The 18,708-nt window shown below is 41.8% G+C and overlaps 1 protein-coding gene across 3 annotated transcripts in view; it reads right to left on the bottom strand.

Moving 5' to 3' along the window:
• Positions 1-18,708, bottom strand: part of PNPLA7 (patatin like phospholipase domain containing 7) — a 116,458-nt gene that overhangs the window by 94,763 nt on the left and 2,987 nt on the right. For all 3 annotated transcript variants that reach the window (XM_025156087.3, XM_040649098.2, NM_001130742.2), the window contains 11 exons: positions 18,369-18,425; positions 17,825-17,912; positions 16,247-16,329; positions 14,005-14,093; positions 13,642-13,782; positions 11,559-11,718; positions 10,402-10,482; positions 5,146-5,274; positions 3,699-3,779; positions 2,525-2,669; positions 1,913-1,996 (listed from right to left, as the gene is read on the bottom strand). In XM_025156087.3, the coding sequence (XP_025011855.1) occupies positions 1,913-1,996; positions 2,525-2,669; positions 3,699-3,779; positions 5,146-5,274; positions 10,402-10,482; positions 11,559-11,718; positions 13,642-13,782; positions 14,005-14,093; positions 16,247-16,329; positions 17,825-17,912; positions 18,369-18,422 (1,135 nt within the window). In that variant the 5' untranslated portion in view covers positions 18,423-18,425. The remainder of the gene's footprint in view (positions 1-1,912; positions 1,997-2,524; positions 2,670-3,698; positions 3,780-5,145; positions 5,275-10,401; positions 10,483-11,558; positions 11,719-13,641; positions 13,783-14,004; positions 14,094-16,246; positions 16,330-17,824; positions 17,913-18,368; positions 18,426-18,708) is intronic.

The following is an 18,708-nucleotide window of genomic DNA, read 5'->3' as shown; positions in this document are numbered from 1 at the left end:
TTTCATCACTTACCGCCCTCATTCACATAACTGCCACATTTCAAGTTAGGCAGCCACCCAACAAACAAATCCACATCCAAACCTCAGGAGCAACTGATGCAAAAGTGTTGTCTCCAAAATCATTTCCAGCATTTTCTGTTATTCCTAATCAGCCAAGCAAATCAAGGAGATACTACTGAGATAATAGCTCCTGTCTGACTCTAAGAAAAGACATTTCCCTTTTCTCAGAATTAGTAGTCAACATAATCAATATCTCCACACAGTGCGAATGCACAGCATGGCAGCAGAATAGAATCTGAAATAGGATCTTGACATTTTTATTATAGACATCAGAATACCTTCTGTGCAAGTTAAGCAGTGACCACAGCCTAGAAATCAGCTCTGTTAACTGAGGCAAATCATAATTACCCCATCAGATATGCTCTTCAGTCAGGAAAAATTGATTTTCTTTCTCTGCTAAGCTCAGTGTACCCTGATATAACACTTAGGACAGACAGAGGAGAGAGGAAGGACAAATGGACAGTATCACTGTTAAGTGTGCAGGGATCCTTCCACATAAAAGCTTTCATGCATGAACTCTACCTTAAAACCAGGCTGCATGAGCAGTTTTCACATAAGAACTGTATCTGTCTAGGGGAAAAAGCATCTGTGTTCCAAGGCTCAAGCAAGCATTACTTAATTCACCACCAAATCAAGTTTGCTAGTACATTTGCTAACACACAGTGAGAAGCAACCTAGCACATATGAAAATAAAGGCAGACCGCCATGAATCACTTCAATATTTTCCCTTCATTTCCCTGGTTCAGAAATCAGGTCTGCTGATCACCAGCCTGCATCCCGCTTCCCCAGCCCTCTGGACAGCAGCATAGAAGTTACCAAGCACAATAAGAACATCGTACATTCACACAGCAGAAACTGGAGAGGAAGCAAATCAATTCTCTATTGTTAAAAATTAACCAAGCTGATAAAAAATCCTCTAGCCTTTCCTGTATGCCATACATAACTTCACTTGCTAGCAAGAAGTGTTAGAAAACTTACCCTAGGGAAAGGCCGTAGCACTGCGGACTCCCCCAGCCCACCTCCCTGCTCTCTAACCCCACATTCACACTTTCACCTCCCCAGTTATGGAACAGTCACTGTAAGAAATAAACGTATCTTCTAAAGTATCCAGGATAGCTTTATTCTGATTATTCAGCTTTGTGACTTCTATGTTAACAGTATCTCCATAATCAGAACCGTACCTAAGCGTGACCTCCCAAGCATCTGAAGATGGTTAGTTTGCTAACTCAGATAACTAAAGATGGATGTCTTGCTTCTTGAATTCACCCAAGAAGTTCTAGTTTCTCTGCCTGGAATATACAGCTAAGCTAAACAACTGGCTCAGAGGAAGACATCTACAGGACAGACAGCTGAAGTTCACTGAAACAAACACTGTGGGATCCAAACAGGAAAGCATCATAAATGCCTCAACAGTGCATTCAATGATAAATCACCTTTATTATCCACTCTGAAAACATTCCCCTAAAAGCAATAAAGTCACGTTATGTGCCCTCTGGGACAATCAGCCAAGCAAGAGCCATATGTCATCTTTTGCATGAAAGATGATAGCAGATATAGTAGATAACTTGGTTTTGGGAAGAAATCAATGAATAAAATCTCTTCATTTGCAGGGCTCACAGTACCCAAATGGCTGCTAATAGAGATGGCAAAGGAATGCTCTCCTGGATAGAAGTCCATTTGTCAGTTCAGAAAATTAATGTCTGACCTTAGTTTCAAGCAAGTGAGGAAGCAGTACTACTGTGAGATGATTACTTAACATAAACAAGATTATCTAAGTCAGTGATCTAAAGAGCATGTATTTTATATAATGTACCTAATCTTATTTCCCAGAATTTAGCCAAGCAGTACTTACCAGAAGTCTCTGTAGAAGGGGGTGAAGAAAGGCTTCTCCTGAAAATATGCTCAGGGTTTTCTGTACCAGAATTCTTCAATGTATCTGAAGTTTAGAAACAAAAGTTACACAAGTACAAGGGAGTCACTAATGAAATAAGCTTCACTGAGAGCAAGAACCTCTCAAAAACCACTACCAAAATCTAACATAGACTTTAAAACGTTCTAAAACATCAGTGTTAAACATGTTTAAACCAGCCTTCTGTTTTATTTTTTCCTCTGAATCTGGACAGACAAATTCAGCTCACACTGTTTTCCTAGGTTAAGCTTCCACATCAACACTGCAACACAAAAGCCTGCTCCGCTATTACCTACAGTACAGAATTTTTGCAGCTTCTCCTATGCGGTCAAAATTACATGCCACTTTTTATTTCTTCCTTCCACCCCCAGTATTCTTAACAGCACAGTAGTAATCTCTTATTAAAGCTAAGGTTTATCCAAAGACTTCAAACCTGAAATTGATCAGTTAAGACGATGCCTAACTACCCTGATCAAATAAAAAACCTCTGATAAATAGCACAACAACCAGAGAGCAGCACAAAGACTAATTACTACCCATTTCCAGAAACATTACCCATTTCTGATGCTTCCCCAGATTTCTCAAACTTCTCTCCACGCTCCTCCTCTGATACACTGGACACTTGTCTTTTTGCTGCTTTACTTGAACTTCCTCCAGATGTGACACTTGCCACAGAGACCAGTGGGATGGCTTGGTTCTGCTGCAAAAAGGAAGGTGAAAATGGAAACATGAACACCCAGCCCACTGCTTCCACTTGCCTTGCAAGACAGACATGCAGAAAATACCATCTTACTATGACTGCACAGGTATACTAAGGAGACACTTTAGCCTTTCCTACCTCAGACACGTATTTTAAAGTAGCTTTTAAGCTACACTCACAGCTCCCTTTTACTTAAGTCACTATCCCATATATCATAAAAGCTTATTGCAGCAAAAGCAATATTCCAATCAACTAGACAGAGCTTCTGGAGGCATACTGGGAAGAATACAGCTCTCCATCAGAGGAGCAGAAGAATCTATTAAATTTCCAGTCACTGTGATCTGTTAATGAGGCAAGAAGTACAAGGAACACAGCCTTGACAACCTCAGGTAGGGAAAGTGACCCCTGTGTGTTGAGCCCATGTGCTAAGGAAATCAACAAAAACTATAATGGATATCAGTTTGGTATTCCATTGTTAAAAGCCAAAATATCAGCTGAGGGAGTTTTTGTTCATTTTCTTTCACAGATGTGATCAACTCTGTTCCAGCCTCCAAACAATACCCCTTCGCATACTTCAGAGCTATGCTTTGGCAATTATTTGTCATCAGGTACGCTGTAAATAATTATATAAACTACACAGAGTCTGTTTGAGACATGCAGTCACACTACATCAGTCTCAAGAGCAACTTCATTTTCAAGATATAATCCAAGCAGCTATTTGAACTATGACAAGTTGAAGCGTCTCAGTAACATTAAGACAGGTCAGGACCTGCTGAAATGTACTGATGTGCAGAAGCAGAAGTGAGACACTTCTTCCAACTTTTTAAGTTTTACCTCCCCACACATCCACCCCTAAGCACCAGCACAGGATACATGCTATGGGCTGGTAACCTTCCCTCTCAAGTTCTGCCATGGTTAAAATAACATGCAGTATTCACTTTATAATCTTCTGAAACAAGCAAAACCTCTCTATGCCAGATCATTGTCAGGCTGCATAATAACAGCAGATAAAGTGTACCCCAAACTTACACAATTGAAGAGCTCAGTAGTCAGCCCAAGGTAGTTGTGCAAGGCAAGGAATGTCACTCTCTGCAGCCTCACCATGATGATCTAGAAATGGGAAATCAAAGGCAGTAGGAATGGTTTCAATACTCTCCCACATTCGTTCTTGCATTTAGATACAGTCAATAGCATCAGAGTACTTGAAGGCACTTTCGAACAAACCACAGACTGCCCTCTAAACAGTAAGAGCAGAAATTCCTTCTTAGCAGATGACAAATTAAGGCAAATTAAGATTAAAGCGATTTACCAAAGCCTTAACAGTCACTTGACAGAAAAAGTGAAGTAACAAAAACAGAAGAATCTTTCAAACACCGAATACCGCTTTTCGTTTTCTCCTGTAAACATCAGTAACAAACATGCCTTGAAATAAAAGCCTGTTTTTCTCATTAAAAAATGAAAAGGTATTTCAGCTTTGTCCATTAAATAAAAAAAAATCTGTACTGCTCAGCAAACACTAAACTGGCATAAGACACCACTGCCACCTCACTTTCATCTGCTCTGGCAGCTTACCCCTGCTCTTCTGCCATTCTCTCTTTGGTATCAGCTCTCATGAAGCAAATTAAATTGGTACAATGATCTGTTCTGCCACCAGTATTATGAGGTTCATGGATCACACGTAAATCACCTGGATACCAGAACAGTTCACAACAACAAGAGGACTTAACAGTCACAGTAAAGCAAAAGAACAGACCAGAATGATCACATGCATCCCTTACGCCAGTGGGACAATACACCACTCAGCAAACCCTAAAACCAAAACCACTCCCACACAGCATCTTGCCCCTGCTCTAGCTTCCACCTGCAGTTGTACGACAGATGTGCAGTATTCACTTAAGACCAACAAAGTTCCTGCAAGGCAAGGGAAGCTTCAAACACCAATACAAAGCACAGCTCTCTCCTGAGCTGCTGACAATTGCTTCTGAAGCAAGCATTCACGTCAGACTGAATTCTGTTAGCTTTGCAGAGCACCACCACTCGGTAAAGCTGTTTGTTGAGGACTGTGGTCCTTTTTTCAGAATATAAAATTGCTTTCCATGCTCTAAGTCATCCTGAAACCCTGCTGGGCCATTAACCCATCAGAACCAGAGAGCTTATGGTGTAGGTCAGGCTGACGAGCAGAATTACTACATTCTACATATATATATATACATATATATATATATATTCTTCTGCAGACTTCTTTCTGCACACAATTAACACTGATATCAGTAAGTATACAGCTCCAAGAATGGGAAGAACAGCAAAACTAGCCCAAATCTTGAAAAGAAGCTACACTGAACAGTTCCACGCCTGCAGAAGGATGACCTTCTGCTGAACCTTAAAATATCTTCCCCATAACTTTGAAATTAAAGCGAGGAGTTTCATTTCAATTTCATTTGGTTGAGTTTTAACTCTGCTTAGCAGTGAAGCTTACCTGCACCACTCTAACAAGAGTTTCAGGGTATTTCTGGAAGACATCTTGAAAGGCACTTGCTGGAAGTCGCAGTATATTGGATGGAGTGGCTGCCCGGGCTGAGACTGTTTTGTATGGAGCAGGGTGACCCTAACAGAAAGTTACAGAGACAGAAGTTAATTCCACTGATTCCCTGCCCCAATTCTTCCCAATTGCTTCCCAAATTTCTCCTTTGCTATTGCACATCCCTGGGAGACACCACCTGAGCACAAAAAGCCCTGACCTCGTGCCCTGTGCCTTGCAGTTGGTGTAATGAGGGCAACACGGTCAGGTGAACTCACACAGGCAGCCTCACCAGCACTACACTGAGGGATAGGAAATAAGAGCTACACGGAGGTGTATCAGGTTAAGGAGATCTGGCTTGTCTGTCTCTCAAGTCTGTTACAGTTTTATTGCAGGCAAAGCCAGGCTCCAAGCTTTGTTATGTACGGAATGGAATGTGGCCAAAAACCAATACAAAACAGGCAGACTTCTTGTGTTCTAAAATAAATAAATACATATGCATGAAATATTCCAAATGGCAGCCAAACAGCTTCCGTGCACTTCAGATGATTTAGGTCCAGGCCATTCTGCTTTAAGAGACAAAAAGATGCATGAACAGACCAACAAAAGATACAACTCTACGGGGTAGAATACAGAGGTTTTTGTTCTGGAAGACAAACCTGTGCTTTAGGATTTTTCTCTCTTTAATCAGAACAGATGTTCACCGAAATCTACTGGCAAATACTTGCATGGAACATTCTACACAACATTCCTTGCACCCCACCAATAAACACTGGGAAGAGTATTTGGCACCCATTAATTCATTTTCCAATAGAAGAAGCACTGATTTATCTAACGTTTCTAAGGCAGAAGTGGTCCTGTAGGCACTGAACAGCCAAACACGATCACTGCAAAAGAATTCTCTGCCTTAAGAATATGGCAGCACCAAAGCAGACACGTTCTGTACGACAGCAGCCACTGCAGAAAATAACACTGCAGCTCTGCCTTGCTGGTCTGGAAGCCACAAAGAAGCAGATTCTAAAATTAAATTAAATTAATTGGAACCAATTTCTTAATTACACCAACTTCAGCTGACCTTTTTATAAAATCTGGGGATGGTATTAATAGCTTTGATTTTTAAGTTCTGGAGGGATTTGCAGTTTTAAATATCTCTTTGATCTGCAGCGTAGAGCCACAAGGTTTCTCCCAGTTCCTCTCGGTTTCTTCTGATTAAAATAAAGAAATTAGCAAATGACATTTCTGTGCTTTCTCTATATTGGAAATAAACATAACATCCCTCTTCTCCAGAGCTCAGCTTTTAAACAAGGCCATCCTTTGGAATTCCTCTTATATTAAAAAGTAAAAGAAATATTCATACAACATCCATATATTATACATACAGATTTTGATTTTAAATGCAGATTCTCCACAAAGTGCATTTTCTACCACACTCTGCCAAACACACAGTGAAAAACTAAAGGCATCTCTTCAGTCTTCAGTTGTTGGACAAAGGGTGAGCATGAATCACAGAACGGCCTGGGTTGAAAAGGACCACAATGCTCATCCAGTTCCAACCCCCTGCTATGTGCAGGGTCGCCAACCAGCAGCCCAGGCTGCCCAGAGCCACATCCAGCCTGGCCTTGAATGCCTCCAGGGATGGGGCATCCACACCTCCTTGGGCAACCTGTTCAGTGCGTCACCACCCTCTGGGGGAAAAACTTCCTCCTCATATCCAACCTAAACCTCCCCTGTTTCAGTTTAAAACCACTCCCCCTTGTTTGTGAAGTTTAATAGTGACCCTAACAGATACTAAAAAGGCAAAATAAGCACCGTGTACCACATCCATACGGTCCGACCAGAGAAGGCTCTTGTTTCCCTCCCTGAGCAGTGCTTGCTGGAGGGCAGAGCAGCACTGACAGTTGTTGAGAAAAGCAGTTTAAGGATAATAACAGATAATGATGCAGCAGCCCTTTCCTGCAAAGAACAGCCCACCCCTCCTGATTTTCAGCGTATAATTGTTCCTTTTCCAGAACCCTGTGTGAGAGCAGCCTGCTTTTAAGAGAGCCAAGCACCATATCTAATAGGGCTGGGATGTGCTAAAAGCTGTCAGAGGAGTGGAAAGAGGAAATGTTCCTGCAATTGTCAGTTCTCTCCAATATAATGCAATCAGCCTTAGGGAGAATACTGCGTTTAAATTACACAGCTTCACATTCCTTGCAGCCTTCATGTGTGACTGTAAGGTATAATCCACAGTGAATTAGGGTCTGGATTGCTTGGGTTTTTTTTTTTTTTAAACAGAGAACTTTTTGTTCTTGAAGCAGATAACTATTTACATCTCCCTTGTTCTAAGAGCTGTAGAGTAATTCAACATCGCAGGTGACAAAAGCCAGGTTAAAGTAGTTGCTGAATCCAGATGACACCAAGGGTCAAAGTAAGTCACACAGGTGCCATAAGCTCTCCCCCTTGGAATGACAGCTCATTTCTGTAACCAGAAATATGGCACACTCTTCCTACTCCCATTGCTTAGATTTCACCTTCCCCCAGACTGCACTGGCACTGCTGTTCCAAAGTTCTTGCTACAGTCGCTTCTTTATAACCTCATCTATCTTACCTACTGTCCATTAAGGGACTTGAGCCCTGCAGGCTCACCTTTATCCAAGCAATTTTTTTCAGCTTCTGTTACTCCTCAGACTTTCATTTTTCCCCCTGCTCACTCACTGGCAATTGATCAAATCTACCTCTTTCTCACTCCAAAAGCTCACACTTTTCCAAATGCCATCTCTACACAGAAGGCAGAAGAATAGTAAACCCAAGGCTCCAGCAGCCATCATCAAACACAGCCGCTATTTGTCCCATTCAGCTCTGAAAGAAAACTCATCATTCATCCATCAGGTAACAGAACACAGGGAAAAGCAAAGGGGCAGGGTGAGGGCTCAGCCACAGCTTCTAAAAACACTTGGAGTTCACAGGCTTCAGTATTTAAGGCCACATCCATGCAGAGTCACACTCAACTATGACCCAGAGTTGTTCTAAAACCTCACAGACAGGGCAAGCATCTATCCAGACTCACTTCTGCAGGTCCTCCTTTGAGTTTTGAGAAATCAACATTTATCTGCTATCAGAATAAGTGACATACAGAACAAATCTTGATTCAGAGCTGGTATCTTCATACTTAGCAGATCTAAGGGGATGCTGCAATTTAAAACTTGGTTAATGGGAAAATTACCTCTTATGTGCTCTGCCTATGGCTCTACAACACATCACCACTTCCAACCTTCTTGCACACCTCTCAGCTCAGTGAGGGGATGAGGCTGGTGTTACAAGTTACAAAAACAGTTACAGAAATCACCAATTCAGCTCAGACAACACAAAGTCCACGTGTTTGGTGGTACAGTGAAACTTCGGGGCAGGAAGTTCTAAGACTCAGTGAATACCTCAGAATGGCACAGACAAGACTCTTCTACTCTGACCAGTGCTCCATTCTCTCTCCTTGCCCATTTTCATGTCACTTGTATATCCAGAGTCAATAAGGAGCATAACGAGGACAAAAAACAAAAATAAAACCATCGATACACAAAGCAGGGAAACAAATGAGAAAAGAGAGAGCTGTAGAAATCAATGACAACAAGTTACTTTAGAAAGAAAGTCTGCAAGGTTCTTGGGTTTCTATTTTGCACAAGGACAGTTCCTTTTAACATACTTCCAATAAGTTTTACGTCCTGATTCATCAGCAAAATAACTAACGAGAATGAAGTAAAAATGACAGAATAACAGTAAAAATAGACAAATGAATGGCAACCATCCTGATTTAAAATGAAATTAAAAAACAGAAAAATAAATGGACAGAAATAAAAAAACAAACAAAAAAACATTAAACCCTCCTGTAAGGGTTTAATACAGCAAAAGAATATGACTAGTACTTGTGTTCTATGCGATGGTCCTGCTCCTTAGAATCTTGTCATTAAGGAAATTTACTGCTGGAATTAACAAGGGCAAAGATACCTCTGGATCTGCAATTAATATAGATTTGAGAGCAAGACCCAGACTTGTACAGCCCAAATTACTCCCATGCCATTGCCTTCTACAGAACAAAGTGTGACCAAGCCTAAAAATTGGGCATTGCTGTCAATAGGTTCTGTAGAATTTTTTACTGATACATTGGTGTATATTTGTGCGTACATGTAATATCTACTTCCATCAACAAGTGGCAAAAAACACTTTACAGAATTATTACAACCAATACATACCACAGTGGTACTGTTTAATGAGAGGAAGCAGACAAATGAAAAAGAAACATAAAAGGTCAAATCATAGAATGGTTTGGGTTAGAAGGGAAGTTTAAGATCATCCATTTTCAACCTCCTGCTATAGGCAGGGACACCTCCCACCAGACCAGGTTGCTCACAGCCCCATCCAGCCTGGCCTTGAGTGCTTCCATGGAGGGGGCATCCACCTCACCGGGCAACCTGTTCCAGTGTCTCACCACTGAGTAAAGAATTTCTTCCTGATATCTAGACTAGATCTACCCTCTTCCAGATTAAAATCACTTCCTCTCATCCTGTCACTAATAACACGAACAATTTGTTTATTAGATTCTCTTCATCTCAGCTATCAACACCTTCCAAATAAGCACTCAGGTGCTTCTGTGCTATTGAACATGATGAATCCACCACCTTCAGTTCAGGCATTCCTAAATAAGATAATTGAGACAACCCACAGCTGTAACTGCATCTGAAACAAAAACCACACCAGTAATTTGTGCAATAAATAGGAGCAGCTATCGCTTAGCTCATCTTGTTGCATGCCAAAGAGCACAACCTTCAGATGGTCACCAGCAACATTAACATACTAGGAAAAATTAAATCCATCAACCGGTTTCACAGTCTAATTACAATAATAACAACTGTCAGATTTGCTTTCATTAGAGCAGATAAATTCAGTAAGTGATAAATCAAACTGCATAAAAGCTAGGAATTCTGGGCCTTAACCTGGTCCCTCTCTTGACTCCTTTGCAACCTCGAACAAATCAAACTCTTTCTCAGTTTTTCCAGCAACAAACAAGTAATTGTTTACATGAAAAGCTGCTGAGAAACAGTCAGTGATACACTAAAAGGAGAAAAAGGACTCGTGAAGAAACATTTGTCATTTTTACCCTTTCAAAGTTGACTTTCCCCCCACAGCAGGCTCAGCAACATAAAGCAGCAGTACAGAAAACTGGCACGTGCAAGGACTTACCGTGATGACATCTAGAATGCTGAGAAGACTGTGGACACTGTCTCCTGCCAGCACCTCCTTAACAATCACTTCTGTGCCATCCTGTAAGTGTAGAATACATTACTGTAGGCTCACAGGTGTGCATATATGGAGCTTTACAGAAAGCTTAACTTGCTGTCATTTTCCCAGATAGCTTAAACAGCTCTAACAGATACTGTCCCCCATTAGAACCTGAACATGAGCCTTTTCTCTGCTCTGGTGCTAAAATCACATCACCCTAGTTTTAAACCGTTATAACAGATAAAAGTGAAAAATGAAATTTAAAGCCAGTTTTGTCTAGTGGTAGATGTGACCTGTTATTTGTGCTACATAACAATTAAAAATGAAAGCAAAACCTTCTTCACACTAAGAATTAGCTCCATTGATTGAGGAATTACATGCTGTCACATCCTTCCTGTAAGAGGAGGGAAAGGGTGAAAGCGGTTTTCGTTGGTCCTTCACACATCAAAAGGCAGTATAACAAGAAAAGGAGCAAGACAAAAGTATATGCAGAAGTCACAAAATTTGAGTAAATTACAAACAACAGCAAATGTATTTTCAGCCATAAAAACTAAAGTTAAACCTGAAAAAGTAAAGAAAAATATTAAATGTATATACACATACACACACACACATTAATCCAAGTTGGCAGAAGGGATTGCAAAGGTTTGCACTTAACATTTTAAGACTCGTCCAAAACAAGCTATCATTTCTTCTCCTTGTCTACCCAAAAGTGAATCTGGATCTGGCACCTTCCAGGCAAACTCCCCTAACGAAGAGGCTAGAACATTCTGGAATGAAATATATGTGCTCGCTTCTACTGCCACCATCCTGTTTTGTATGCCTATTTTATATAAATGAGAATGTTTTCAACAATATGCCAATTCAGTCCTGCACTCCAGTCTCCTGCAGTAACTATGCAGCTAGAGCACGTGAGGATAACTTAGAAGAGTGAGCTAAACATGTTCTATGGAAGACATGCAGGACCACAGCTCAAAACACTGACATTTATACATATCATGGCCCTTTTCTAAATCACTATGATTCAAACTTCACTTTAACCAATGCTTAATGATTCATGCCAACATATGCTATGCTAACAGATGTAACTCAAGAACAACGGCTCATTTCATTCTTACACTTTCTTGAACGCAAACTTCCAGCTTTCCATCTTGCACAACGTAGATGCTGTTATCCAGCTGCCCAGGACGGAAGATGTATTCTCCTTCGTGCAACTGCACAAAAAACATGTGCTTGCACAATTCCAGAAAAAGAGGCTTCTCAAAGTGACCAAGAACCCTGCAGGAAAGACAAGTAAATATTAGCTTTATTCTCCCTTTCCTGCAAAGGGAAACCAAAAGCTGTCACTGCTCTTGGAAAACCAATCCTTAATAAGCGCAGCCCTCATGGAAGGTCCCAGAGGAAGCTGTAGTGTGACAATGCAACAGCAGGGTGACAGGAACAGAAGTCCCCAGGGCAGAAGTGTAGCAACACTGTGAAATGCTGAGACCTGTAAATGCCACAGCTCCTTCTTGAGTTAAGAGGGTAAGAAACATAAAAACCTACAATAGATTCACATATTGTATGAGCAAAGTCACCCTTTGGAACTTTCTCTTTTAGCCCAGCTATCCCAGCAGTGTAACCAGAACATATAAGAAATACTGAAGAATAAAAGAGAAAAAAAATCCCATCATTGTATCCAAGTAAATGCGAATATACCATCTCCTGCAGGCAACAGGCAACCAGACTCCTGCAACACTGGACTAGTTAGTGAGCACCAGGCAGACAGAAATACCCTTCTTAAACCTGAGCATTCTGTACACAACACCACAAGTGCCCTCCATATAATTCCATTAGCTCACAATTAACAGAATCATCCTGCAACATCGATTAGTCATAGAATATCAAAATTCCATGGGAGAGTTTAGGTGATATAAATAGTAATTTTATTAGACTACTGAAGTGTCTAATTTAGTCCTGAAGGTTATAACTAATTAGATCAGAAGAGGAAAATAACTAACATATACAAAAGTCTAATATCTGAAAACCTCATCCTTTCTGCCATGTCAGTGATATCAATACTTGACTGAATTGAATCAGAATCATGGAATGGCCTGGGTTGAAAAGGACCACAATGCTCATCCAGTTCCAACCCCCTGCTATGTGCAGGGTCACCAACCAGCAGACCAGGCTGCCCAGAGCCACATCCAGCCTGGCCTTGAATGCCTGCAGGGATGGGGCATCCACAGCCTCCTTGGGCAACCTGTTCAGTGCGTCACCACCCTCTGGGGGAAAAACTTCCTCCTCATATCCAACCTAAACCTCCCGTTTTAGTTTAAAACCATTCCCCCTTGTCCTATCACTGCCCACCCTCATAAACAGCCATTCCCCTCCTGTTCATGCACTCCCTTCAAGTATTGGAAGGCCACAAAGAGGTCTCCCCACAGCCTTCTCTTCTCCAAGCTAAACAAGCCCATTTCCCTCAACCTTTCCTCATAGGAGAGGTGCTCCAGCCCTCTGATCATCTCAGTGGCCTCCTCTGAACCCATTCCAAGAGCTCTGCATCTTTCTTGTGCTGGGGGCCCCAGGCCAGGACAAAGTATTTGTCTGGGACTTGTTCCACTGGTACAGTGGGACAGAATCTGCTCCTCTCACCCTCACCTAGAGGTTAAGGCTCCTGGCAGACATGGAGAGCCTGACCATGAGTGAAGACAGAGGCAAAGCACTCACTGAGTACCTCAGCTTCTTCCATGTCTGAGGAAGCCGGTTCTCCATTCTTATTTATCAGAGGCGGAATGCCCTCCTGAACTGATACAAAGATCACCCTTTTCAAAGGGCCGTGGGGACTAAGCTGACTTTGGTTCTCTTTGTAACATTTTTCAGCTAGAGAAGTAAAAAACTCAGAAAGCTGTCAATATCACAGCTAATTATCATTTCCTATTGTGAATATTTCTGTACAAAAAATAGAAATTGTCTAAAGAGAATTTTAAAGAATGCATTAACAGAAATTGGTTCAAGTTAATAAAGCTTTATCATCATATCTCCAAATTCAGCCACTAAACTGCCTCCTTTCCTCCCCCCCCTCCACTCCATCTTTTTGTGCTTATTCACTTTGACCATACAGTGATAAAATTTAAGGCTTTACACGTGGTAGAAAACCCTTATATCATTTGAATAGCCAACAAAAGCAAAATCTAAATCTACGTTTCCTCTTAACATTACCTAACATTTTTAAGCATGTATAGGACTTCCGATGGCAAATGAGAATTCTTTACATCAAATTCTGTCAGATCTGCCTCTAGCAGAGAGGGAGGTGGCTCTTTTGGCTGCAGAGTTGGACATTCTTTCTTAATACGCAGAATCCTACAAAGGAAAACAATGAAAGTTCAGGACGGCATCTTATCTGACTTAGCAGCCAGCTGTACACTGACACCATAGGTTGACTGCAATACACACTGCACTGTTACACATTATGGAACAGATAAAACAGTAGTATTCCACTCCCCAACTGCTCTTTTCGTGCCTTCCTTCAGCAAAACTAAAGAGTGCTCGGCGTGAATTCTCCCTTCCCCAAAGCCCATGTACCTTTTAGCCAAATTTAAAACTTTGGCCCGTTTTCTCATCCTTTGGCGAGGCACAGTGTTCCCAACCAGAGTGTTCGGAAGAGTCGAAACCTAGGAGGAAACAGTAAAAGCAGAAACATTCACTAAAACCAAAAAACAAAAACCCTTGCTCCAGCCCTGCAAGGGGTTCGACCTTTCTGCCAGGTCATCAGAACACTGGCAGAGTGAAGCATTCCTATCAGGCTTTGAAGGAATGGAACAACACCTACTCCAGGATTACTTTCCTTCTAGACAGAAAGTGGCATATGTTTTGATCTCGATAAGCAACTGCTACAGTCATAATGGATGGTAGTGGGGGGAAATAAAAAACCCACCCTAGCTATACATCTCTCACTCAGAAACACTCAACACGAGGCAGAGAAATAACATTTAAAGCTCCGGTATTCCTATGGTAGGCTATGCAGTACTCCTATGCAGCCAGCTTTTAACTCGCTTTTCACTGTAATTAAGTGCCACCGTCTGGAGAAGTGCAACAGCTGCAAGATCAAGCATTACTATTTCTCCCACCAAAAAAAAAAATTAAAAAAAATAAAAAATCTATGCTCAAATAGTTTGGAGACATTTCCCCCCCACCCTCTTTTGTTTTTTTTTTTTTTTCTAAATTGACAAAAAAGCCCAGATTTTTACCAAAAACACACTTAGTGCTTGGCTGAAGACATCAGTTTACAATACCAATACCCTATGTCTCCTTTAGGAGAGAGAAAGGTGAAGTTTAACCTCTCCTCTCACCCCCCAAAAAACCAAAAACGATTCTACCATGTGAAATTCTAGAGAGCTTTTATGCTGTATGTAAATAATTGTGTTAGAGAATATGAAAATTTACATTAAGAATTTATGAAGTACAACCAAAGAACAATTAAAAAAACAGCCCTGTGACCAATTACTGAGCCCAGATATTTGAATTTATCTCCACAAAGTCTTGGAGTGAGCACACAGCTCTGCTCAGGCAGGCTATCCCACTCGAGATAGTGAGGGTGCCCCCAAACCCGCTCTGCCCAGAGGGGCTTTTTGGAGCCCACTCCTACCCGGGGTTGAGGACCCCACTGGACCCACACCTTGATTCTGACCCCACAGGACAGCAGGTAGGGAGCACATATTGCAGACAGAATTAAAACTGCCTTTTTCTTTCACCAACCATTTGTACATGACTACAAGCAGGCAATAACCATGGATTTGCTACACAGACTTCTGTACGTTGCGTTGAGGAAAGAAGTCACCTTGATCCCCAGGTCCTATTGCATTAGCTTTCAAGAAAGCTAAATGCATCACCTCTGCACTCACATAACCATTCATTCCATTCTTTTGACCATGGTGGTACTTTCTACCACATTCAGCATGCACTTCAAGGGAAGATTGTATTTTGGAAATACAGAAACATTAATCTCCTCCATTAACTGAAATCCAGCTCATTGGAGGAAAAAACCTAGCACACCAAGCTTGCCTACTTAGACTAACCTAATTCATGATAGGAAATGTCTGTTCTCAAACCCTGTTGCAATTTCTTTAAAGATTTAGCCAACTGATCAGCCAGACTCAAACTAGAGCCTGTGCAGGAGTGGGTTTCTGACCCAATGGAAAAACCAAGGCGATCTTCTAGGGTAATAGGACAGCAACATCATGAGGACAAGAAGCTGAGTGCACAAGCAGGATCCCTGCTGAAGTCTAAGGGAATGTTCAATCACTGGATAAAGCCCACTTGAACAACCTGTAATTACAATTTGACAAGTCCTGTTTACAATTCAAGAAACGAGGGCTCACATGCTGAAGTGCTTTACAGAGGTAGACTGCAGAAAGACAAATTTGAGTATGTGCTCTTCAGGCAGACTGGCTTTTTCCTAACATAGGAAAGATTAGGTCAGCTTCCAATATAAGGACAGTACTGGAAGTGGTTATCTGAAAGGGGCAATCCTGAATGTAGGCACTGAATATCTTTGATATAATCCTAAGTGCAGAAAGATTATTATAGACAAATAATTCATCATCAACTCAACAGAGAAGTGATGAATCAAAGAACAACCATCCTCAGTGTCTGCAAATATGTTTGAAAGGAACAATGCCAGCAGAATTCCAAGAGATCTGAAACATTCCCACATAGATCGAAGGCCTTGGGTCAAATTAAGCAAGAGCAGTATTTCAAGGTTTACCAAACCTCCTCAACAGGATTTTAACCTTTACTTCCCTCCAACCACGTCAAACATTCTTACCTTTCTCATGATCTTCCGCCCATAGAACATCACTTTGTCTCTCTTGCGAAATCTGTATTGAGGACCATGTGGCTGAAGTTGTTCTAAAACAACAAGGAGCTTCATGTCAGAAACCACCTCAGTGCCTCAGCCCTCAGCAAATTTACGAATGACACCAAATTGTGCGCTGCAGTTGATACAACAGAAGAAAGGAATACCATCCAATTGATCCAGACAGGCCTGAGAAGTGGGCCCACATGAACCTCATGAGGTTCAACAAGGCCAAGTGCAAGGTACTGCACCTGGGTTGGGGCAATCTCAGATATGGGCAAAGACTGGGAGAAGAACTCCAACAGAGCAGCCCTGTGGAGAGGACCTGGAGGTCCTGGTGAAGGAAAAGCTGGACATAAGGAACAGCTGTGTGGTTGCAGCCTGGGAGGCCAAGATCCTGGGCTGCATTAGCAGAGGGGTAGCAGCAGGGTAGGAGGGGGACCATCTCCCTCTGATCTGCCCTCGTGAGGCCCCACCTGCAGTGTTGTGGCCACACCTGGGGCTCCCAGCACAAAAAAGAAGTGCAGCTGTTGGAGTGGGTCCAGATGATGACCTCAGGGCTGCAGAACTTATCCTACAAAGAGAGGCTGAGGGAGCTCGGGGTGTTCAGCCTGGAAAAGGATCTGTGGAGATCCACTGTGGCCTTTTGATACTTGAAGGGAGCTTAAAAAAAGATGGAGACTGACTTTTTACATGATCAAATAGTGATAGGACGAGGGGAAAGATTTTAAAAGAAAAGAGTAGAGATTCAGATTAGATGTGAGGGGGAAATTCTTGACCCAGAGAGCAGTGAGGCCCCAGCACTGCTGCCCAGAGCTGTGGGTGCCCATCCCTGCAGGTGCCCAAGGTCATGGATGGGTCCTGGGCAGCCTGAGCTGGGGGGCAGCCAGCCCATGGCAGGGGTGGGGTTGGGGGCTGTGAGGGCCCTTCCAACCCAAACCATTCTTTGATTCTATGATCCACAGCTTTATGCTAAGGGGAAAGAAGACTAAGCACAAGTTATCAATCTTGCTACCACCGTAATAGCCAAAATTCCCACCTAATAAAGAGCAAGCTGTTATGGTCAGCACTTAGAAATCAAACCAGCACAAGGCACCTCATTAACCAAGTCTGGTTCAGCCAAGCCAGACTAAGGAAGAGCTGGCTTGAGGCTTTATCTAATCACTGGAGGAGGTAAAAAGGCTCTCTAAACAGACAGTGGAATCAGGTGACTTTAATCTTACTAAAGGAAACCAACAGTCTGCCTGTGTCTCATAACAGCAGGCTTGAAATTATTTCCAAGCCAACCAATATAAAGGCTATCACACAGCAGAGAAACAAAGGTCCCCAAATGTCCTGCACATGGCAGTTATGAATTCTGTGTTTAATGACTCAATTCAGAACATAAGTTCTTTATCTTCTTAAAGTTCTTTTCCCACAGAAACTGCTACCATAACAGCAAGCAATTATTATGAACTGGCACAGAACCCACCATGTAACATCATAAAAATACTGAGGATAACACACTGAGAAAACTGCTTTCTAGGACTGACATAGCTGAGTACTTACTGGATTGTTTCACTCTTCTGTAAATGACAAACACAACAATTCCTATCAGGAACAGTGCAACTGCAGCTCCAATGGCAATTCCAGTCAGCTGTGAGAGGAATTCATAGGAAAAGAAATCTGTAACTTCCATGGTTGAAAGCTATTTTTAATTCTTGGAGGGCTGAAGAACACTTAACTCAGTTGTCTGAATGTCAAATGCATTCATAAACACTTCAGTTTTAACTGAAACATCACACATGAGAGAAGTTTAAATTTAACTACATCGGTGTCACATTTATAAGCTCAGATGCAAAATATTCAGCACCTTCCCCCCCAAATATCAATGAATTGAAAACTAAATATGCATGGGATTAAGCAATAGAAATTAGTTCTTGCTTCATGCACAGCAACAGTAAAGAAGCAAGAACCTCTCTCAGTTAACTCAGATTTTGATTGTGACTTAATAGAGTTCCTGGAGCTTACCAGCAGCTACACACTACTTAGCACACACAGTTTTCATCCATTGATTAAAGCTATACATCCACTGATTAAAGCTATACATTACCATAGTACTCTGTATTCTGTCTTCTACAAACTGAAGAATTCCACTTGCTGGCATGGCCTAGCACAAAAAGGAAGGTGAAATTAGTTTCCCACAGCTGGCAAGAAGCCTGCATGCAGACACCTATGCCTGGTCTGGCATACGCAACACCATTTGTTTTCCAACGTTTTTCTTCCAATTTCCATCCACTTTGAAAACACAGTGCCTTCAGTGGGAAGGGGTCAGGAGCGGAGTTCTATCAGGTGACAGTTCTACACAATCCTAAGCAACCCTAATACAAGGTCAGACAGGGAGGTGTTGACTTTTGTTATGACTTTACATTATTCGGAGCAATAAGGACAAG

Source organism: Gallus gallus, chromosome 17, assembly GCF_016699485.2.
Source record: "Gallus gallus isolate bGalGal1 chromosome 17, bGalGal1.mat.broiler.GRCg7b, whole genome shotgun sequence".
In the NCBI taxonomy this organism is placed as follows: Eukaryota; Metazoa; Chordata; class Aves; order Galliformes; family Phasianidae; genus Gallus; species Gallus gallus.
The sequence above is the reverse complement of the archived record's forward strand: the minus strand, read 5'-3'. Positions and strand labels throughout refer to the sequence as shown.